This window comes from Micromesistius poutassou (assembly GCF_964030765.1).
Source record: "Micromesistius poutassou genome assembly, chromosome: 2".
Taxonomy (NCBI): Eukaryota; Metazoa; Chordata; class Actinopteri; order Gadiformes; family Gadidae; genus Micromesistius; species Micromesistius poutassou.
This window is the reverse complement of record NC_140272.1, coordinates 8,146,650-8,170,453: the sequence shown is the minus strand read 5'-3', so window position 1 is coordinate 8,170,453 and position 23,804 is coordinate 8,146,650. Positions and strand designations below refer to the sequence as shown.

The 23,804-nt window shown below is 48.5% G+C and overlaps 1 protein-coding gene across 2 annotated transcripts in view; it reads left to right on the top strand.

The window, feature by feature from the left end:
• The window catches only part of nav1b (neuron navigator 1b), a gene marked incomplete at its 5' end in the record, with an annotated part of 53,140 nt that extends 31,544 nt beyond the window's left edge, over nt 1-21,596 (top strand). The window contains 25 exons of one of the 2 annotated variants that reach the window (XM_084464776.1): nt 58-519; nt 628-651; nt 998-1,042; nt 1,198-1,361; nt 2,477-2,650; nt 3,626-3,678; nt 3,834-3,857; nt 4,352-4,429; nt 7,021-7,029; nt 7,725-7,808; nt 8,628-8,739; nt 8,999-9,120; nt 12,116-12,294; nt 12,498-12,654; nt 13,279-13,477; nt 13,960-14,060; nt 14,160-14,255; nt 14,568-14,736; nt 16,896-17,131; nt 17,699-17,853; nt 17,990-18,061; nt 18,193-18,389; nt 19,002-19,120; nt 19,523-19,720; nt 20,276-21,596. In XM_084464776.1, coding sequence (XP_084320902.1) covers nt 58-519; nt 628-651; nt 998-1,042; nt 1,198-1,361; nt 2,477-2,650; nt 3,626-3,678; nt 3,834-3,857; nt 4,352-4,429; nt 7,021-7,029; nt 7,725-7,808; nt 8,628-8,739; nt 8,999-9,120; nt 12,116-12,294; nt 12,498-12,654; nt 13,279-13,477; nt 13,960-14,060; nt 14,160-14,255; nt 14,568-14,736; nt 16,896-17,131; nt 17,699-17,853; nt 17,990-18,061; nt 18,193-18,389; nt 19,002-19,120; nt 19,523-19,720; nt 20,276-20,359 — 3,313 coding nt within the window. In that variant the 3' untranslated portion in view covers nt 20,360-21,596. Of the gene's footprint in view, nt 1-57; nt 520-627; nt 652-997; nt 1,043-1,197; nt 1,362-2,476; nt 2,651-3,625; nt 3,679-3,833; nt 3,858-4,351; nt 4,430-7,020; nt 7,030-7,724; nt 7,809-8,627; nt 8,740-8,998; nt 9,121-10,177; nt 10,187-12,115; nt 12,295-12,497; nt 12,655-13,278; nt 13,478-13,959; nt 14,061-14,159; nt 14,256-14,567; nt 14,737-16,895; nt 17,132-17,698; nt 17,854-17,989; nt 18,062-18,192; nt 18,390-19,001; nt 19,121-19,522; nt 19,721-20,275 lie in introns of both variants that reach the window. The other variant, XM_084464775.1, reaches the window with a different exon arrangement.
• Between the last annotated feature and the right edge of the window lie 2,208 nt (nt 21,597-23,804).

Here is a 23,804-nt window from a genome sequence, read left to right as displayed (position 1 = left end):
ATTATCCCTTGATAATTAATGTATTCTGTCCCATCTCCCGCCTCCTCCTCCCCACAGGATGCTTCACTCTAAGTCTCTGGGCCGGCCCCCCAGCCTGGCCCACCTGGACAAGGTCAACTCCAACAGCCTGGACTCCTGCATCACCATCCAGGACCTGCCGCCCAAGGTGCCCCCCTACTCCAAGCTTGCGGACCTGGCCGGGTCACGCTCCGCCACCTCCCCCACCGTGCCCCACCACCACCACCGCCTCACCCCCAGCCCCGCTCCCGTCCTCTACGTGGACTCCCCAGGGTGCTACACGAGCGAGAGCCTCAGTCTGGGAGCCTCGCCCCTGCTCTACCCCAAGCTGTCGGGGGTCCACCGCAGCATGGAGTCCCTGCCCCTCCAGATGAGCGTGCCCCCCATCAGCCGCTACAGCCGGGCTGAGGAGAGGGGCACCGGGACCTGGGGCGGAGGGAGCCGGTCTGAGTGCAACGACCGTGAGGAGAGGACCACCGGGACCTGGGGCGCAGGGTCCCGGTCTGAGTGCAACGACCGCGAGGAGAGGACCACCGGGACCTGGGGCGGAGGGAGCCGGTCTGAGTCCCATGACCGCGAGGAAAGGGGGAGCTGGGGGGCTGGGAGCAGGACCTCACTCAACCTCCCTGATTGGTAGGTTTTGGGCCACGTGATTCGCTGACTTTGGCTTTTAAAGTCAAAGTCAAAGTGATTGGCTGACTTTTAAAAATTTTTATTTGAAACCTTGATTTCCCTTCTTGACTTCCTGTAGTTTCTCTTTGTGTCTATTATGTGCAGCCTATTATTTGTAGATACTTCTTTGTGAAATTGTATGCTTTGATACGAGACAGCCTCACTTGTAAGAAGCTTTGGATGAAAGAGTCTGCTAAAAATGACTTAATGTTAATGACTGAACTAATCAAACAGTTTCTAATTGGAGCCCTGAATCCCGCGAATAATAAGCTGTAATATCTTATGAATGTCTTCTCTTCTGTCACAGCTTGCAGGTGGACAGGAACACCCTGCCCTCGAAGAGAGGCTTGGAGTAAGTTGCTCTTACACTTGGTTACTAGTTAGTTCCTAGATGGGGTTAGTCGGTGACTAGTTCCTCGTGTGCATCTATATGATATATATATGATATCATTTTCATCACCAATCCCTCTCCTTATTCTGTTCTTCTGTCTCCTCCCCTTCCTGTAGACGTTACAGCTCCAGCCTATCAGAGAGCAGTGATGGCGGGAAGCAGGGCCGGCGCCACTCCCATACGGTGGCCAGCATGACGGACAGCGGAAGCCCCCCCCTGCTGCCCTCGCCCACCCGCATGCTCCACCCCTCCTCTGGCAAGGCCCCGCCCACCAACATCGGTAAGTCCACTCTGCTCGACACCACCACCACTATCACCTCTGGGGACCAGTGTGGAGACCACCACCCCACCTTAACCCAACCACCTCCAGGGCCCCCCACCGAGCTTATCCCACCCACCTCCAGGGCAGGGGGACCACCACCCCACCTAAACCCAACCACCACCAGGGCCTGCAGGGGGACCACCACCCCAGCAAAACCCTTCCAGCCCCAGAGCCACTCCAACCCAAACCACCACCACCACTTCCTAAAGTTTCTGGTTGTTCTGATTTACTGAATTACTTGACTCCCCTCATCTGCCCGATGGTGGCACTGTTATCCAAAGTGTCGTACAGTACTTTGAGAGAACATGTGCCCCAGTGGGAATGGAACCCCTAACCCTGGCGCTGGCAGCGTTTACGCCACACTGGACCAGTGAATTGAGATGGGTTGTATCATGTCCTTAAGTTTCAGGAATGAACTGGAATATATACCATCGCGTTAAACAAAAATAATACTGACCTGGTTAGTCAATTGGATTACATGTGTTTTGAGGTGATGCCAGACTGGGCCTGAGATCTTCTCCTGGTTATAGATGATATGAAATATGATGACTGCCCCCCACATACACATGTAGATTCAGTTAGTGGCCTTCTGTCTGGATACAGAGGCGATGGCAGGTCAAGGGCTATATTTACCTCGATATGGAACCTCCCACTCAGCTTTCACTGAGTCAACTGTGTGTGTGTGTGTGTGTGTGTGTGTGTGTGTGTGTGTGTGTGTGTGTGTGTGTGTGTGTGTGTGTGTGTGTGTGTGTGTGTGTGTGTGTGTGTGTGTGTGTGTGTGTGTCTCTCTCTGCTTGATTGTGTGTGTGTGGGTGTGCTTGTTAATTATGTGTGTGTGACGTGTGTGGGTGTATGTGTCATTTGTGTGAATATGTGTGTCTACTTGAGTGTGTGTGTGTACTTGTTACATACTTTTTAATTGTGTGTGTGTGTGTGTGTGTGTTGGGCTTGTTGGTGTGCATTGGTGTGTCTGCTTGACTGTTTGTGCGTGCTTGTTAATCCTGTGTGTGTATTGACCCCTGTCTCTCCCTCTGGTCCCTCCCATCCTCCCTTCCTCCCCTGCTGTCCCCCAGTCGCTCCCATCACCTGTGCCAGCCCCCGGATCGCCCGGTCCAATAGCATCGGCCCTCCCACCGACTCCGCCTACGACCTGTACGGCTCCTCCCCCGTGGGCAGCAGCCTGTCCCTGGCCGACCGCCCCAAGAGCATGATGCGCTCCGGATCTTTCCGGGAGGCCGGCGATGACGGTGAGGCCCACCATGGCCAGCAGCCATTTTGTTGTCTTGTCACATGCACACACACACTCAAACACACACACTAAAGCCACAAACATGCGTCTTCTTTCCTTATTTTCCACAAACACGTTCTCTTTCAAACTTTGACAAAACTGTTAAACAGTTTTAAAAAATGAATCCAACCAGGATCTGATCCTGCACAGAACCTTTCCATCACGCACTGGGCGGAATCACATAATGTCATAAATCTTGTTTGTGCATTATGTGCATTTGAAATATTGACTAAATACAGATTCTACTACTTAATAGGTCATGACTTACTGTGTGATATAAACTTAGCTTGTTAAAGGTGTCACTTTTGGATATTACATTATGCTATTTCAGTGGCATAATGTCTTTTGAAGAAGTGTGTGAGCATGCTCACGTACATAGTATACACAGACACACTTGTTCACAAACAGTGAAACGTGTACTCAAAGGCTCTATAAGCGATGCCATTGGTTTCAGCTAACTTCCTGTCCGTATTTGCACTTAGCCCTCGCCTCCCTCTATTGTCATGTTGACATAAACGCAGGTCTTGCATGAATTCTGTCACCTTTCCTGCTGGCAGCTTTCTCTACTCCAGCCGTTGTTTTTCTCGCTGGGCGTGTTTGGTTGTGACGCCGTTCCTAGGAGCGCTGGAATCGGTAACATTGCCTGTTCCGCCACTCAGTCAACACTTAAATCCCCTTGCCTGCCTGTGAACACGCAGAGAGGACTGCCTCTTTGTAGCGTTCTCTCTCCTGATTGGATGAAGTTGGAATGGGATAACAGAAAATTTCTGTTGACTGGGAGATCCATGTAACTGAACACTCAATAGCTATTTTTCTTATTTTAACCGATCATTTTAGCTGATAAAGCCTTATCAGTCCAAATTTTCCTATTTTAAATAATAAAGCATAATTACATGTTTTAAATAACCCTTTTTATCTGTCTGTGTTCTTCCAGTCCACGGCTCTGTGCTGTCCTTGGCATCTAACGCTTCGTCTAATTATTCAGCGGTAAGTGAAGTCATCCGAACTGTTGATTGCTTTTCTGAACTGTGTAGTTTCCCCAATGACCTGGTGTTGCCTCCTGCCCCCTTAACTGGCCATGGTGCTCTGCCCCTTCCATACTATTGACCTGTGTATTATCCCCCTCTCCATGCCTACTCTAGAATGAGGAAAGGATTCAAGGGGAGGTAAGGTTCCGTCTCTCTCAGTGTACTCAATTCTGTCATCGTCCAATCGTCTTCTCTTACATCGCATCCGTTTAACCAATCACCAGCGAGTGTATGTCTTCATCATCATCATCATAGACATGGACTCGTTTTATGTTTTACATGTTGGATTTATGTCCGCTAATCCCCGACGTCACCGTCTACCCTCTATGCATTCTATACTGCCACCGTTTGTACGCACTTATTGTATGTTGTACGTCCTGGCACTTGTCACTCTGGATAAAAACTAAAAGCTAAATGACAAAATCAGCAATGCTCTTCATCCATGCTTCATCAAGTCTGTATCAGCCAGCTCAGTTTAATTTTTTTAAATGATTTACTCAGTCTAACCAAGTGGCATAGTGGTCAAATATTTAGATAACAGAAAAGCATCATCAAGGAACTTTATGTAGTAAAAAAAATACATGGTTTTGCTATTGTTGTTCATCCAAAGTTTATTTTTGTTTTCTTCGCAGCAAATCCGCAAGCTACGACGAGAGCTGGAGTCCTCCCAGGAGAAGGTGGCCAACCTGACCAATCAGCTGTCGGCCAACGTATGTACCCCACTGCTAACGCCTCCTACCGTACAACTGCTCTGTAACAGCCCTTTGCCACTTTGAATTGCCAAAATACTAAAGAAATAGCACCACCTGTGGTGAAATGGCGGAAATGCATGATGCCTGATTGGATACAGTCAGTATCACATGATCTTACTTATTTTCTTTTTTAACGTTGCGGAGTTCACTCGACTAGAATTTAGTAAGCTGTCGTTTCATTTGCCATTTATTTTAATTTTATTTTTTAACTGTCTTGAACCGACTGCTCTGTTGGTTGTAGTAGCAGGTAATTAAGTGACCGATTTAAGCAGTCTGCAGAGGAAGCTAATGCATCATTAAGACTGTGTATCTTGGAGGAACCTTCAACGGACTGACCAGTGTATTTCCTCATGAGTAGGGATGGTTTCCTCCTGGGACACCATCCATGAAGAGATGTCTTTGGGGTGACACACTGTAACGGTGCGGCTGCCCGTTACCACAGGCAGGGGACATAAACAGAACTGACACGGCGATTCAAAAGCACTCGTTTATTGGCACACATAAACATAACACTGCAACACTTTCATGACGCCACCTGCAACACACAAATACAAAATACATTAGAAGGGAGCCGGTCAGGGGACACGGTACAAACGTCGCATGAACAAAGACAAGGGGTTAAAACACTTACGTCGCGGTTGTGCGGGCTTCCGGGTGCCGGTGACTGCGGGAGAACCCGACGTAAAGTCCGGAAGAACATTTGTGCGTTGTGGGGGTGACGTCATACGGGCGAGATCAAGTGTGCGGGAGGAGAGGGGTGTTTTGGGGGACTTGGGGAATATTTAAGAGGTCAGGAAAGTGATGTATGAGGATGGTCTGTAGACAAACATGTTTGGGGTGATATGTGTAACTAGGGGTGGGGTTAGGTATATCGAAATGGGTACTGGTAGACTTAATTGAATTAAAGGGGGATGGGTCAGGCCGGGTGTGTTATATTCAGGTCCAAATCACGTCGGGGCGGTAGAAGGGTCTCAGGTGAGCTGGTGGCAACACCTGGCTCCTGGACCAGCCAAGGGCTAAAGTAGTGCCGAAGTGGAGGACCGTTATTTTCTTTGAGTTTGGATTATTGAAGTTATGTTCAAGTTTAGTTAGTCATTGAGATTTTTTCTGGGTTCTGAGTTTTTTTGTTTATTCATTTGTTTTTTTTGCCTCCTGACGGAAATTTTGTTACACTGAATAAACGGCTGTAACTACCTTCCCAACATCAGTTGCACTGCCTCCCTTCCTTCTACCACCGCAAGGCCAGCCTGGTAACACACACGCAGGTTCTTTTTTAGGGCCACTCAAAGCGCTTTACAATATTGCCTAACATTCACCCATTCATGCACATTCACACACCGACGGCGGAGTCAACCATGTAAGGCGACAGCCAGCTCCTCAAGAGCAGTCAAGGTTAGGTGCCTTGCTCGACACTCAGCTAGGAGGAGCTGGGGATCGAACTACCAACCTTCTGGTAACCTACCAGCCGACACGCTCTACCTGCTGTGCCACATGCAGAATGAACCATTTCAAACGGTTCATTCTGCCTGGGCTTTGCTTCTAAACAGTATGAGATTGAGCTTCCCCCCCGCACTTAAATATGTGAATCGATAATCCCTTCCAACCCGTCTCCATGCAACCCCCACTTTGTTACCCCTGAGCCCCCACTCTGGGGAACACTGGGTTAAGTGCTCACCATCACCACCGTGAGGATCACGGTCCCAGCCTCTCCGGCCACACTTCTAATGCCCAAGTAGGTGAAGAGCAGCTATGAAAGATAAACTGTGGGCCACTCCACCGTGGGCGAAGGTCTTAAGACCTGCCCTGCTGGGCTGACGATTCTTAGCCTGTATCTCGTATCTGTCTCTGCTTGCCTTGGCTCCAGTGTACTGCTGCTGCTGCTGCTGCAGTACCATAAAACTAACAGTACTTCAGCACACACTGAATCTTAAGCCTCACCCTTAACACCTCTCTCTGCGCCGTCTCCCCCGCCCACGCTCCTCTCCTCACTCCACTTTACTCGTCCGTTCTGTTCGCCTCACCTCCGCTCGCTGGTGGAGGCATTGAACTAGATGTCGTTTTTACAATCTATAATCAATGGTTATGTTCTACCCACGCTGCAGTGAGGCATTTATGCCCTAGCGGTCGCCCTGATGGGTTGAAAGGACTGCCGATTGCATGAAAATGATTGATGATTTTGTGCATTTCTAACCTGTACTAAAACTGAAGACAGTAGAAAATGGCTTGGCCTTACAGCTGATAGTCACAGCATGTACAGTATATTGTGTGTGTGTGTGTGGGTGTGTGTGTGTGTGTGTGTGTGTGTGTGTGTGTGTGTGTGTGTGTGTGTGTGTGTGCACACGTGTGTTTGAATTGCAGTGTCTTCCTCTGCACACAGGAAAGATGCGTTGATCTATCTTCCTCACTGTTTATCAGCATTAGTGGTTTCCATCTCTAATGCCCCTGTCCCTCTCTTCTCCTCCTCCTCTTCCTCCTCCTCTCTGCTGGACTCACTGCTGCCCCCCGCTGGCTCTCCGCTCCACCCTCCTCCTGGACAATGGGGGATGCAGCTAGGCCAGGTGGGTTGGGCCTCTGCTGCTTCTGGAGTCCTCTCTGTCTGTGTCACTCAGGCTGGCTCTCAGACCACCGTACCCTCAGACCACTGCTCCCCCTGGCCCTCAGACCCCGGGCCCCTCCTGGGCCCCTGTGGCCCCTTAGGCCCTGGGCACTGTGTGTCGTGTGGTTTAGCATATTTTCCTCAGTGCTTGAAGCATTGACTGCAGGATCTGTAGACTGTAGCTGGAAGGAGTTTACATCCTAAGATATTTTTTGATCCTCATTAAGCTAATTAAATGTAAACAATACAGAGTTTCTGGGAAATTTGTCTGAAAAGCTCCTGCATCACCGCAGATATTGAGAATGCTGATGTGGGCAGTAATCAAAGCAGGCATGTCAACAACAACAACAACAACAACAATAGGGCAGTGTTTTCCATTATGGTCTAAGATGCTCCATCTGGTCCCAGATCAGCTGTGCCAAAGCCTAATTACTACCATTCAATAATCACAACATTCTCTGTCTCTCTGTCCCTCTGTCTCTGTCTTTGTCTTTGTCTTTCTCTCATTCTCTCTCTCTATATTATCCACCCACTCCTCTTTGTCGACAGAGAGAAAGCCAGTATTTTGACGTGCCATGAATCTCCCAGACAGTGATGTCCATAATTATAGTCATTGACGTACACTGTACATGTCTTCTCTCTCTCTCTCCCCCGAAGGCTAATTTGGTAGCAGCGTTCGAGCAGAGTCTGGCCCTGATGACAGCCCGCCTCCAGACTCTGTCTGACTCTTCAGAGAACAAGGTGTGTTAGTCTATAGTTTACTGTCCAGAACACAAGGTGTTTTAGCCTATGGTTTACTGTTTACTTTCCCTAGAAAATCTAAATATATACATTTAAAACGTTCAAATATGAATACTTAAATACAAATCTAGCAATATGAAGACCATACAGTACAGTAGTAGGCCCTTTGCATCGCCATAACGATCGGATGGGGGTCGCGAGGGTGGCCTTGCATAACCTGGGCCCTAAGCAGAGATCACATACACACATTCCACCTTCTTAGGTTCACTGAGAATTTTCTCGGAGCGGCGCTACACAGAGCTCAGCCCCTTCCTAAAGCGTGGGGGAATGTGGACCACCCTCCTGCCTCTCCTGCTCCTGAGTCTTGATTAATGTCCTCCTGGCCCCCTGCCCGTCGCTCTGCACCTCCCGGTCCCCTACTGGGTCTTGATTAGCCCCCTCGGGGGTCCTGATTCATGTTCTCCAGACCCCCTACTGAGTCTCCAGGACCCCTCTGGGTCGTGATCCATGTCCTTCTGACCCCCTATTGAGACGTGATCCATGTTCTCTCTGCCCCCTATGAGTCTTGATCCATGTCCTCCGGTCCTGATTCATGTCCTCCCAGTCCCCTAATGAGTCCTGGTCCAGTTCCTCTGAGTCCTGGTTGATTTCCTCTGAGTCCTGGTCCATGACCCCCTACTGAGTCCTGGTCCATGTCCCTCTAATGAGTCCTGGGCCATGTCCTCTGAGTCCTGGTCCAGTTCCTCTGAGTCCTGGTTCACGACCCCCTAATGAGTCCTGGTTCCTGTGATCCTACAGACCGGAGTGTCACCCCTCCAGGAGTCTGAGCTCAGCGAGCTGAAGGAGACCATCGAGATCCTGAAGACCAAGAACACGGAGGCCCAGGAGATCATCCAGGGGGCCCTAAGCCACCCGGACATGGCCCCACAAGGTGGGCCCCACTGAGCTCTGCCTCACTGCACGACATTGTGTTTCCATGTTCCATTGTTTTTTTACTACTTTATTACTTTGTTATTACTGAACAACAATGGATTTAGATTACGTCAAGTGAATTAGATTTGTGCTTCTAATGAGGAATGATGTATAATATAAAAAAATATTTTTCATACGTTTAGGTTCACTGTTTTCGTAGTAAGTAATGCAATCTGGGTGGACAATAAAGTTGTGTTTTCTGCTGTTGTGTTGGGCAGAGCTGGAGATCAGGCGTGAGAACTCTTCGGAGAGCATCACCAGTCTGAACAGCATCACCAGCCACTCCAGCATGGGCAGCCTGAAGGAGCAGGAGGCCAAGAAGAAGAAGAAGAAGAGCTGGGTGAGGACAAGATGGTCGCCAACCGTCCCAACGCACACACACCAAATCTGAAACCCTGTCGACCGTTTTCCCCACTCACACTCGATACACAGTTCAACGCCTAAGTTCACGTCCAAGCCCGACGCGTTAACGCGCGAATGTGTCCCGTTTCTGTACTAAATAATTAAAGGTTTAACACTAATGTCGCTCGGAGTGCCGTGTTACCCCAACTGCTGACGCCGACATTGCTATCGGTGAAACAGTCGATGAAGTGAGGTCATGAAGTGAGACCCGTGTGACAGGAAGAAACCCCCAGCGCACACTCTGGAGTTCTCGGCCCTCGCGAGCCGTAGCCCCAGTCATCACCCCGAGCGTCGGGCTAAGCTCTGCAGAAGGTGCGTTCTGAGCAGAACTTGTGGGAAGTAGGGCTTATTACATTAGATATGCCACGGTGGGGATGGCTGTCTCGGGGCCCAGACGTTTTTGGTATTGTTGAGCGCCACAGGAGACGGCCAGACGGCATAATCCGATCAGTGCCCTGGTGTTTGATATAGGTTAACCCGCACTCAGAGTTATCGATTAGCTGTTATAACCGCCGGGCTCCGGTTTCTCCTTCATAATTAATGTGGCATTTCCCACAGATAGTCTGAGTGTACAATTCAAGGCCCGGTAACATAGATTACAACAAAAATAAGATTCTCAATATAAAAAATATATATTCAAAATACGGTTTCACTTTGGATGATGAGCTCTTTGATATCATATCATGTAGATATACGTTATTGTGTTGAATTTATTCATTTTTACCTGAATGTCTCTCAGTTGACGAACGCAGCCCTCTCTCCTGCTACTGACCTTGTTCGCCCGGCGTCCATCTTGGTTCTGAACACTAGCAGCCCCAGCCCAGCTAGTGCTCAGAACCAAGATGGAGTCGCGATGGCCCCTGTGTGAATAAGACCCTTGATCCCGCATGTGCATCGGTGCCGCCAGGCGTGAGCCGTTGTGTCCTCCTGTCCTGGTTCTGTTTTTTAAGTGTGCCTCTCATCTCTCCTTCACGCCTCCCTGCTCTTTGTTTTAGGTGTTTGAGGTAAGTCGTGTGGTGTCTTTGATCTTAGCTCCTCCTAACCCTGCTTACTCCTGTCTCTAACCCAGTGCTTCTCAACCTTTCCTGGCTCGTGACCCCATTTTCTAGACCTGACCATTTTTGCGACCCATTTTAATTTTGGGGATCTGGTATCATTTTGACCCCTAAAGGGATAGTTCAGGATTTTGGACATCGGGTCTGATTTCCAAGTGAGCCAGTGTGTTATTTATCATTGGAGACCATTTTCAACACTTTTCATTCAGTCCTTCTAGTTGCAGAAATCGCTGGTGCTAGGCTAGCGCAAGTCGAGGGGAACTGCTAGCCTGTCAATAAAAACAGTTTTACCCACTCCAAAGTACACCTGATGCAAACCAATTATAATGCCCGACTATCGATGTAAATGTCTGTGTTGATAGAATAATATTAGAAATAAAACTATCCTTGTATCGCAATGATCACATTACATTTTGGGGGACTACTTTCTCAGCAGTGGCGGAATTTCACTTTGCTCCGGTGTAGCAACCAATTCACAACAGCAGAAGGTAAACAGAAGTGCATTCCAGGTAATATCAGTCCGCCACTGCCGTAGCTTACTTCCAACTACAGGGAATATAAACTAAATGCAATGCGATGCAAGGGTAAGTTTATTTCTATCACTATTCTATCAACACAGACATATATATATATATAATTATAATGCCCGACAGATAGTCGGGCATTATAATTGGTTTGGCTCGGGAGTGGGTAAAACTGTTTTTATTGGCAGGCTAGCAGTTACCCTCGACTTGCGCTAGCCTAGCACCAGCGATTTCTGCAACTAGAAGGACTGAATGAAAAGTGTTAAACGGTCTCCAATGATAAATAACACACTGGCTCACTTGGAAATGAGACCCGATGTCCAAAATCCTGAACTATCCCTTTAACTTCTTCTCGAGATATCAGTCAGTCACAGGGAGCGTAAAGAATTGGGGCATCGGGGCAGCCTAAGTAAGGAGTAGTAGCTCTTACTTATCACTAGGCATCGTACATATCTGTCTGTACATATCGGACCTTTATAGGTAGGTGGACACGCCCACTTGTGATGTCACTAAAGCACAGGGAAAGACAGATTTTCAAACGGCTTGTAATGGCTAATCACACTCACACCTGGTGGCATGATATCACCCCTTTAACAGCCCATTAGAAACCTAATTCACCATCGTACATAGCTAGCTGATAAGTGAGCAATCTCCCAGGACCCTCATACATAGTTCAGGCAACATGAGGTCCTGACCCCAAGGTTGTGAATCACTCTGCCCTAACCTCGTCACCAGAGCACTCATCTCACTCATCACTGTGTCTTCACGCAGGTCAGACCGTTTCCATGTCCCATCTCATGTCCATTGTAGGTTGTGTCTTTATTGTTTGTTGCTGAGCTGGGTTCAGCTGGGTGACTGTAGTATGAATCATCAACATCTTGACATGCTCTTTGGCTGGGCATCACTAACACGGTTTGAATAAGCTTCATTGTTCCATGTGTGTTGGCTCTGCTCTGTGCTGACAATTCATGATTATCCGGTGACACGCAGTCCGACCCCCACACTGTGTACACAGCTCACTCGCTTTGTTTTACAAACTAAGCACTGATGCTTCTGAGAGGAGGGATCTCGCCATCAGGCTGTGATTATAAGGGTTTATTTTAAACCACAGAATTTGGGATAAAAACTACAATTTGGTGAAAATAAAAGGATTCAGAAAAAAATTATAATTAAGTAATTTAAATAAAGTCAGCACCTTTTCATGTCACCAAATTCACTCATTCACATCCCTTCAAGCAGCCTATCACAAAGCCCCAGGGCCCCGGTGAGAGACCCCCTCTGTACCCCAGCAGCCCTGTCCTCTGCAGCCTCTCTCATGCCCTGTGTGTGTGTGTGTGTGTGTGTCTCCTCCCAGCTGCGGAGCTCCTTCAACAAGGCCTTCAGCAAGAAGGGCTCCAAGCTGTCCCTGTCCTACGCCGACATCGAGGAGATCTCCACCCCGGAGACCTCTGCCCCCTCCTCCCCCAAGATCCGCCACGCCCGCGACATCTCCCCCCCCTCCCTGAAGATCTCCGCCTCCGCCTCGTCCGCCTGGTACGGACCCGGGTCACACACAGATACGCACCCGCACAAATACACCACTGGTTCAACCAGACTGAACCAGTGATCCTAACTGGTCCTCTGAACCAGTGATCCTAACTGGTCCTCTGAACCAGTGACCCTAACTGGTCCTCTGAACCAGTGACCCTAACTGTCTCTGTCTCTCCTCCCTCCCGCGTGGCGTGGCGGCCCCTCAGCCTTGCTGAAGAGGGGGCGCCAGGGGAGGAGAAGGAGGTGTGCACCCTGCGCTCGGAGCTCTGGGAGAAGGAGCGCAAGCTGACCGACATCCGCCTGGAGGCACTGAGCTCCGCCCACCAGCTGGAGCAGCTGCAGGAGGCCATGACCAGCATGCAGGTGGGGGCACCACTCAACTACACACACATACACACACACTCACTCACTCACTCACTCACTTACACTCACTCTTACTCTTGCTCACTCTTACTTTCACTCACTCACACAATGAATAAGGGTTTGGATAAACATCATCCTCGCCTGTTGCTCGGATTCCATGCTGGAGACGAGCAGAAGCAGTGACATAACATTAACAGACAGACAGATAATCACATCACATGTTGATGTTCTGGACCAATCAAAGCCTTCAGACCTGATCTTTGGCCATACGTCTAATGGAAACACTCTAGCTTCCTGTGAAGGGTCCAATGATGTTTCCTCGCTCTGAATCTGATTCTTCTGACAAATGTACTTATTTTTAAGTCGCTGTGGATAAAAGCGTCTGCTAAACGTCCTGAATGTAAATTTAATGCTTCAGTCACCACTCTCAGGCATCTTCTCTCGCCTTCTACATATCGTTTGGTACAACGTGGATCAAGGCGATAATCTAGGCGATTAAGGAAACGAGTGCGAGTGGAATCGCGAGTGGAACATGCCGTGACTCTGTGAGTGTAGTGTGATTGGCATCGCTGCAGAGTGTCTATTGGAACGTGCCCTGAGTGTGTGTGTGTGTGTGTTCCACAGAGGACGGTGGAGAACCTAAAGGCGGAGAACGACCAGCTGAAGACGGGCGGGCCCCCGTCGCCCACCCCTTCAGGGGGGGGGCCCTCCAGCTCGGTCTCCCAGTCCTCGGGCCTCACCGCCATGGGGGGCACCTCGCCCCGCCAGTCGGCCCACCTGCCCAAGAGCTACAGCCGGGGGCTCAGCGACAGCTCCTGCTCAGGTAGCTGCTGGTCCACAAGGGGGACCCCACAGGAGGAGATGCCTTCACAGTCTAATGGGGCTCCGTCCGTCTGTCTGCTAGAGTTTGTCCGTAGTTCCTGACCTATGTGTAGGGATGATAAAGTCAATCCTGAAGAAATAGTGCTGTGAGGTTTAATAGTGATGTCGTTTAATGGTTTGATGGATGCATGGAAGCTTAACTACAAGAATAAAAATATTCTCATTATAGATTATAAATGTAAATGATCTAGTAAAAGTTAGAACCGAAAAGTGAACCGACTATACATTGCTGTCATCGTAAGAGAACCCTTCAATAAGAACAAGTGCTATTTGTAGTTACAATGCTAGATGATGTATCAGTATATACTCGCTATCGGCCGATACTCAGGAATCATAATTGGCATCGGGAAGGAACAAATGGTATTGGAACATCTCTATTTTCCCCCTCCTCTCCTAATGCTCTATATGGATCACCCTCCTCAGATGTCTTCTTCCCTGCGGACTCCGTCAGCTCCTCCCTGCAGAGGGACGACCACCGGGTGCGCGTGGTGGTCTGCGTGGCGGACCTGCAGGTCTTCAAGGAGGTCAGGGGTCTCCCAGTCAGGTCTACCCTCAATGTGTTTCAAACCTGCTTCCTCCTGAGTGTGATTAACACGGTTCCTCTTCCTGGGTCGTCTCCACAGGAGGTGAAGCAGCAGGACTTCTTTGTTGGTACCGTGAGAGTCAACGGGCGCATGGATTGGCCGATGCTGGATTCAGCCGTCAGTCAGGCTCTTAAGGTGAGGCGAAGTGACCCTGCTGATGAATGCTTGGTCGGCCGTGGTCCACATCACAGAGGTCCAGCCCAGATCAGGTCATCGGGACGTTCTAGTGGTGATGGTTCTGGGTTAGATCCCAGATGCCCCTTTGTCTGCTAAATGGCTAAATAGGGAATCTGAAGGATCGATACTACTTAGAAAGGTGGATACCTTTGCATACATACTGTGCTACATCCAGTCTTCATCGATGATATGAAAAACAGAATAAACCAACATTTTAGATGCGTTTAGGTCCCCACATGTTAATGCCAGCATGGTGTGTGTGTGTTCCAGGTGTACATCGCCAAGGTGGACCCCACCGCCAGCCTGGGCCTGTCCACAGACTCCATCTACAGCTACAACATGGGCCACATCAAGAGGCTCCTGGGAGGAGAGGCCCCTGAGAGCCAGCCCTCCCGCTGCATGTCCAGGGGCCCCACCAGCATCACCGTGGCCCTCAAAGGTCTGTGAGGTCGTGTGCAGATATTACTTTTTACATTGTTTGTGATTTTTACGCCTGGGAATTGACCATGACCCTGGTTGTGTTCCTTCCCTAAACCACTGGTTTATAGCTACATGAAAATATAATTTTTATAGTTTTGTATTTGTTAGTTAAAGCATTTTTTTATTATTTTTTTTAAAAGGTAACCATGAGCAGAATAACTTATGTTATATGATGCATTATGGGGAGTGGGAACATCATATCATTGTTATGATTTTAACGTGTAATTTACTTTTTTTAGGTTTTAGTTATTCAGGATTTGCAGTTGCGGTTGCTTAATAGCTTTGTATTTATGCTGTACATGGATTACTAGTTGTCTTTATCAGTGTTTTTCTAGTTGTAGTTTTGTCGTTTGCATGTATTGCCATATAGAACACTGTGGGTGGTCCCATCTTCTTCGAGGAGTTTAGAAGCCTGTTTCTAGACTTCTGAGAAATGCGCATCCACATGGGAACCTCGTTATCAGACCAACCATACCTGCACCTGTCTGTCTCCGTCTCAGAGAGCCGAAGCAATCTGCACTCCCACTCATCGGGTGTTCCTCCATCTATCACTAAAACTCGTAGTGGGCCTCCCCTGTCAGAGCGGGCAGACCGGAGCCTCTTAGTGCTAATGCAGAAGGTCTGTCTTCTGTATGGGGGCCTGGTTTGGTTCTCAGCACGTATGCGGAGACCATTAGCGAGTTTAAAGTCCTGTATGACCAGGAGAGCTCCCCAGGGAGGGAGGCTCTCGGCTGGCAGTGGGCCCCTCCCTGCCCTGGCCGGCTGGTATGCAGGGGAGGGCTTGCGGGGTGAGAGAGGGGGCCCGGGGCAGACAGGATCCTGGGTAACACGATCCCCTCTCTGCAGCCCTGTGCTGCAGGCAGGCAGACCCAGCTGGTCCCAGCTACACCCTCCACATCCAGACCCCTGTGGAGGTAGAGGAGGCGGGAGCAATGGCAGTGGTGACACCCAATACCGCCACGGAGGGGGAGGACTACGGGGGCTTGATCCGAAACTATTTTGAGAATACGCCGTTAAGAGTCTTGAGTTGTTTATGATGGATGGGAGAGGCGATGGATATCTACCCTACAGAACATGCTCTTTGTACCGTCGTGTCGTACATGCTGGGCATCGCACGGCCGTCGTAACCCAGTGTTATGTACGCAGTCCATGCGTGGGTGTACTGCACACGTGTGCATGCCTACGCGTGTCTGAATTCTTGGCTGGCATTTGTCACTTTGCAACTTTCCATACCTACATTCTTCCAATCGTTTATTATAGCCCTGTGGCCTGTCTAAGGACCTGCCCTAACCTCTGAGGAAGGGTTGAAGGGGAGGTGTTCAGAGTTTGAGGTCCTAGTGAAGGGTTGAAGGGGAGGTGTTCAGTGTTTGAGGTCCTAGTGAAGGGTTGAAGGGGAGGTGTTCAGAGTTTGAGGTCCTAGTGAAGGGTTGAAGGGGAGGTGTTCAGAGTTTGAGGTCCTAGTGAAGGGTTGAAGGGGAGGTGTGCAGAGTTTGAGGTCCTAATATCTGAGGGCCTCCTCTGACCCCTGCTCCTGGTTTCAAGTGTGCAGATCGCTTCGTGTTTGAAGTCTAATGTCTGCGAACCTAACCCCCTGAAGAAGCTCTGAAGGAGGACTATGTGGTTCACATTTCTGAGGGCCTTTCTTAACCTTCTCTGAACCCCTTTTGCAAGTGAAGAAGGGTTCTCTTACCTTTGGGAAGGTCTAAAGGAAAAGCGTGTTGACAGCCTGGCTTTTAGATCCTTAACGTCCCTCAAACTCATAGTGAAGGAAGAGCAAGACAAGTGTGTGTGAACCGGCTTATGCTTTGGGCGCAACCTTCTCGTAGACTTTGTCCATTCGTCTATGAAAAACATTTTTCCTCCAACTACCCTCTGAGGCTCTCATATCTTAGAACCTTCTCCTCTTTGTCGAGGTCTGAAGGAGAGGTCTGTGGAAACCCTGGTGTTTGAGACCACCACGGTGGCCTGTTAGAGGCTCTCATGTCTTAGAACCTTCTCTCCGTGGTCCAGGTCTGAAGGAGAAGTGCGTGGACAGCCTGGTCTGTTTGAGGCTCTCATATCTTAGAACCTTCTCCCCTGGCTGCTCTCATGTCTTGGTATCTTCTCCCCTGGGTCCAGGTCTGAAGGAGAAGTGTGTGGACAGCCTGGTCTTCGAGACGCTGATCCCCAAGGCGATGATGCAGCACTACATCAGCCTGCTGCTGAAGCACCGCCGCATCATCCTGTCGGGGCCCAGCGGCACGGGGAAGTCATACCTCACCACGCGCCTCGCAGAGTACCTGGTGGAGCGCAGTGCCCGCGAGGTCGGTGCTGGCATCGTGGTCACCTTCAACATGCACCGCCAGTCCTGCAAGGTGAGCCGCCGGGCCAATCACAGCCTCCGGGGGGTGGGGCTTCACGGGGCATGTAGTATAGCAGGTATAAGGGGTCAGCTTAGCTCAGGAGGTAGAGCAGGTTGACTTGTAACCAGAGGATTGATAGTTCAATCCTCGGCTCCTCTTAGCTGAGTGTCGATGTGGACCTGAGCAGGACACTTAACACTAACTGCTCCTGGCAAGGCAAGGCAACTTTATTTATATAGCACTTTTCATACACAAGGCAGACTCAAAGTTCTTCACATATAAACATTGTCATACAATGTGTGACATTAATGTCTAACATTAACTAGAAGGACACAGACGATAAACTTGACTTATTTCCCGAAAATGTGGCTCTCCCTCATAGCGAGCGTGCATCCACTGGCTAGCGCTCGGTTCTTGTAATGCAATGTCACTACTGCCCCTAGTGGTGGGATTGAAGTATCCCACTCTACAACAGGGAGGGTTGAGGTTGAGGGTTGAGGTTGTTTTCGTGTTGATGATCTCGGTGTGCTGTTCGATTTTGTTTCTCGAGTCTTTGGTTTGGTCTTTTCCCCTCGTCAGGACCTACAGCTCTATCTGTCTAACCTGGCCAATCAAATCGACCGGGAGACGAGCACGTCGGAGATACCGCTGGTGATCATCCTGGACGACATTAACGACGCGATCTCCATCAGTGAGCTGGTGAACGGGGCGCTCACCTGCAAATATCATAAATGGTATGTTCCCCTTAGACATCATATACAGTATATACATAATATATGGTAATATATTATGTGATAAATGTTGTCATTACTAATTTGCACACATTTTCTGATACAAATATATACTTTCATGTGATGTTTTTTCAAACAGTCCTTACATCATCGGGACAAGCAATCAGCCTGTGAAGATGACTGCTAACAACAGCCTTCATCTCAGCTTCAGGTAAGAGGTTCAATACGAGGAAACGTAAATTATTATCATAAACTAGGCATGAATGAATATGTTTATCAACAATTAATACTACATGTTATTTTCTGTGTGAATAATAAAGTTTTACCTTCTTCTTAAACCAGGATGGTGACGTTCTCCAACAACGTGGAGCCGGCCAATGGCTTCCTAGTGCGCTACCTCCACAGGAAGCTGATGGAGTCGGAGGACGAGAGGAACCTGACCAACGAGGACCTCCTCCGGGTGCTGGACTGGGTGCCCAAGCTGTGGTACCACCTGCACGCCTTCCTGGAGAAGCACAGCACCTCCGACTTCCTCATCGGTACGGAGTCACACAACATCACACAACATCAACCGTTGGGCGTTTTAATGCAGTCATTTGGACTGCATAACCAGTGGCCACTCAAAGCGCTTTACAATATTGCCTAACATTCCGCCATTCATGCACACAATCACACACCGACAGCGGTGTCAGCCATACAAGGTGACAGCCAGCTCGTCGGGAGCAGTTAGGGTGAGGTGTCTCGCTCAGCTCCTCCTCAGCTAGGAGGAGCCGGGGATCGGACTAGCAACCTTCAGGTTACCAGCCAACCCGCTCTACCTCCTGAGCCACATTCCAGCCTGAGCCACATGCCACCATTTGTTGGTTAGTTAGATAGCTAACCCTAACCCTAACCTCATTAGTTAAACCTTCAGTCAGTCTTGGTTTTCTTGGAGGGTGGGGTTCGATAGAGAGGGCAGAGTTCAGTGTAAGGTAGGAGGGTCCTACCACCAGAAGCGACCTGTCTTCACGTTAATGTAGAGGAGAACAATCGTACTGGGACCCAGTGGAAGCTCCTTCAGCCGTTATGGTGTGGAGGAGCTTGGTAAAAAACGGAAAGACCTTCTTTCCTCATTGTCTCTCTCTCTCTCTCTCTCTCTCTCTCTCTCTCAGGGCCGTGTTTCTTCCTCTCCTGTCCCGTGACGGTGGAGGACTTCCGCTCGTGGTTCATTGACCTGTGGAACCACTCCATCATCCCCTACCTCCAGGAGGGGGCCAAGGACGGCTTCAAGGTCGGATACACTCACATGCTCACTCTTTCTCTGTCTGTCTCACTCACTCACTCACTCACTGACAGACAGACACTTACTCCCACACAGTCTCACTCATACAGACACCAACACAGACACTCACTCAAACAGACACTCACTCACTCACATGTCACACACACACATACACATACTTGGCTCTTGACTCACCACAGAAGAAACTCATCTGTGAAGTGGTTTTGGTGGTAAACTGGTGAGTGACCCAAAGACCACAACATGTAGGACAGGGGGTTGAGAGAGGAAAAGACATAGTTGACCGGGCGGAATCGGTCCTGCGTCTCTCTTTCCACTGAGTCCCCCTCTCGCGCCTATACATATCTTGACAGACGATGTTTACGTTTGCTCCATGTCCCTGGATTGGCTCAGGTCCACGGCGGGCAGAAGGCGCCCTGGGAGGACCCCGTGGAGTGGGTGAGGGGCACCCTGCCCTGGCCCTCAGCCAAGCAGGACCAGGCCAAGCTGCTGCACCTGCCTCCCCCCAGCGGGCCCTCGGGGGGCCCGGGCCCCGCCAGCGAGCTCCGGCACCAGGAGACGCCCCCCAGCTCCATGGACTCAGACCCGCTGGTGAGACCAGTGTGCAGAGGAGTCCTAGGACTCCCGTTTAGTGACTGTTATGATCCCTACTGTGGCTGTGCACTACTACTGTTACAAAGTAAAGAATATACAATAACACAACTAAGGAAACAACTAGTACTTAGCATTGTGTAGCATCTTATCCTAGCTATCTTTGTTGTGTATGGGGAATGGGTTAACCTAGCGACTGTTAGTGCTTGGCACTTGGTTCTATGTAAATCCTGTACCAACGGCGATATATTGTTGTTTCTCGTTCTAACCCGCTTTCTACTGACAAATGTACTTATTGTAAGTCGCTTTGGATAAAAACACCTGCTAAATACTATATGTAAATGTATATGTAAAATGTCTCCCCTTGTATGTCCGATTTGTATTGCGAATCTGCACACCAGATCTGTAATCTGGTTTTTAAACGGGGTGCTGCTGCAGGATAACTTTTTTTTGGTTGTCAGTCTCACTTGTAAGTCGCTTTGGGTTAGGTGTTATTAGTTTTGTGTGGGCTGTACTACTGTTAATGTTTCTTCTTCGTCTTTTCTCTCTGTGTAGATGGCGATGCTTTTGAAACTACAGGAGGCGGCCAATTACATCGAGTCCCCGGACAAAGAGGACCCCAGCCTGCCTCGACTTTAAACACAGAGTCCTCAACGGCGTCACTGTTCTGCGTTTTATTTGCAGCTTTTTATTGTAATTTCTTATTTTTTTCCTAGGGGAGACAAAAAAACAACTTTACTTACATCGGCCGTTTAAAATTCTCTGAAGTTGTTGCGTTCCGTTGTGTTTGTCCTCTTGCGGCCAACGTAGCCCTCGGATCCATCAGACAGGTGCTATCCCTGTTAGTTCTTATTCGTTGTCTCTCTGCACTTAATCAGGTGATTCCTGCAGCAGCACACGGTGCACCCGCTACTCTGGCTACAACGTGCACGGCAGGACAACTCACCGAGTCTTAACACACACAGCGTCTGGTTAACGCTATCCACACGTAGGAAGAGTACGACAGCATGAGAGATGTTCAGCTCGTAACGCATGGTTCTATATAAAAACATATCCCAGTTATCATGCCTTCGACGGCCAGCTGTTACACATATGCAACCGCTCGCGTCCCCCCGACCACAAGCAGGTGAGGTTTTGTCTGAGTCCAGTCAGACCGCATGCCTTAAACGTCAGGACTCGGATGAGTCCGCCCGAGCAGGTCATGGTGCTGAGGCGAGCGCTGTCATCCTGTCTGCTGTCGACTCTCTTAAACACTCAAACCACGGCGAGGATAACCCCAGAATACGTCCTCTATCGACGGCGGACAACCCCGGTCTGCTTGCGTAGCTCGTCATCTCGCACGCTAGCCGTGTTCGTGTCACAAGTGCCGTCGTGCTCGTCTCGTCTGCGTGGACCCCCCCCCCCCCCCCCGAGCTTCTGAGCCTCTCTCCATGCCCTTTTGCCCCGTGACCCCCTCGTGTTTCCTGTTCCTGTTCGCTTCCTTTGCCACGCCTACTTGATCCAACTCAGCAGTGTTTGACACTAAGGCCATATAATTCAGGTATACAGTATTACTTCAGCCCGTACTCTGACGTAGGCACGCCACATCACACCGGAGGTACAGCCGCCCCAGCCGATGCAATTTGCATCCCATCTCGTCTCTTCCTTAGTGTTTATTTTTAAAATGTTCCCCCCCCCCTCCTTCACCCATGCCCTAGATATCATATATTGGTCATGTTGTTCATGTGAAGATGATCTCTCATCGCTATATGAGTTGTTTTATTTACACTAGCTGCATGGTGCGAATATCTAATATGCTGAACCAAATACTGTAGGTCTATCTTGGGTTTTTATGGGCCGTCCAGTTTGGTTTTTTTCCAACGTTTTTCACCTTGTATGAATGTATAGGTTTGATTAAGAAACACACTGCCATCTGACCACTTCAACCATTCAGAGTGCTTGTAAAGAAGAGCCTTATTATTGTTATGATTCTGATTCTGATTAGTAATTGTATTAATAGTATTATAAGCGGCAGTGTGGAAATAGCAACCATAACAGACATGAGCATTTTTTCTAAGTTTTGGGGGAATTGAAAGCCATCTTCCCCCACTTCATTCAACACATATTTGCTGCATCTCGTGTCCAATATCCATACATATATCAACAGCTAGGTACTTATTTAGATACTTCTAAAGGTTCTTTCACAAAATGTACCATTCAATATAGTGTATTTACAGCCAGGTAAGCTACAAAATAAAAGTCATTTTTATAATTCCTTTGAAAAGTGTTAGTACGAGACGGTTCTGTTTGAACAGATCTAAAGCATAAAGTTTTTTCACTTTAAAAAAGTAACCTTGTTAAAATATATAACGTGGCACATCGTTGCGGTGTTGATGGTTGTAAAGTATGTTTAAAGAAACAGTGGTATGCAGAACATGCCCTCATTCTATGGATAATATAGAGAAATGTTGGTTTAAAAAGCCACAATACGTGACCCCCACATTGACGTTTACTTCAATGTAGCCTACTTAGTGTAATTATTATTTTATACTCGAAAAAAGGTTCTTATAGATGACAAAGGGAGGTCCAAAGGTGGGCTATGGTGTTTGTTGTCATCCAAAATGTCCTTTGTCCATTCCATGTGTCGTCTTTGTCCATTCCAGGCCTGAGATTTTTCACTTGTGTACATAACAACCTAAAAGAATGTCGGACCAATCTAAATGTAGTGAAAACTGCTTCATAATTTAACGGCATAGCCAAACTACATTTACAGAGCTTTGTGGTTTATTTGTTTTGCACTTTTGCATACACCTAATGATTGTTTTACAATTTAACTTCTGCAGCTGACTGCCCTTCTTACTAAATGACCCCCATGCCGAGCTGTTGTCCCGTGACCCAACGATGCCAAACAATTAGTGGCTCTGTCTCCCAATCAAAAGAGAAGCTTGTCCTTGTAAATATTTGAGGTAGTCTTCAACGCCCCCACCTTAATTGATGTTATAGGCCCCCATACAGGAGTCACCCCCTCTTGTTTCATCATCATCACATTCACTGGTTATTGTGCCTGTTGCTCTGTGATAGCTGTGACGTGTGTTTGGTTTGAACCGACTAAAACAGCAACTTCTGCCAGTGTTAGTGATCGCTAGTCTGGGAGGAGTAGAGTCCACCCGGTGGAGGACAGATCTCTGGACCAAAATGGATTTGCAGTACATGCAAAGAGTGTAAAGCCTTATTGATGATGAGTGGCAGCGTGGTTGCATGAAATGTGACTGGAACAAGGTGCATCATGGTCTTAATTCTCTTCAGTGGCCGTCAAGGGGAGATTAAACACTGACTTGACGGTAGAAATAGACCTCAATAGTTGAGGTCCCTGCGACTCTGGTCGCGGTTAGGAGTGGAGATGGGGGGGGGGAACACGTTGGAGCTCAGGCCAATACAGGTTGCTGAATAGTCATCCTTTTATCAATCTTGTTGTGAACTAAAAATAAGACTTACAAATGTAACGCGGTATGTGAAGTCACTTTGTGCAAATGTGATGGGTTTAAAAACAAGTGTTCTCCATGCATGTAAAGTCGCGGTGTGACGAGGAGATGTTGACCATGTCAAGGCTTCTTTTACGGGGAGGATTCCCATTCCCATTGTTTTTTCCTTTTTAAAAAAACGGGATAATTGAACTTTCTTTTTTCTAAAGGATCCTTTGTAAAACCTGATTTCCCTATTTTGTACAGGACACCACAGTTGTAAAGATTGTAAATAAGTTCTACATACCGGACGCGGCAACAATCGTTCTTGAGGCTAAAATATGAGCTATATTTCAGAGTGACGGCATGCGTCTGGAGACCTCTTCATCCACCTCTCACTGTCTGTGGACGTCAATAAAACATGTCATTATAGACTCGTCTGTGTGTACTGCTTAGTGTGTACTACTTAGTGTGTCCGGTTTCAAGACCTTGATGAATGAGTTGGCTCACATAGGTTCCTGCATTCTGGTGAATTTGTATGCACCAATTTGGGCATTTTCTGATTCAATTTACAGAACAATTTATATGGCTAGATTTATAGAGTAGGCCCTAGGCTAAAATATTCATGCTCCCCAGGTGCTAAT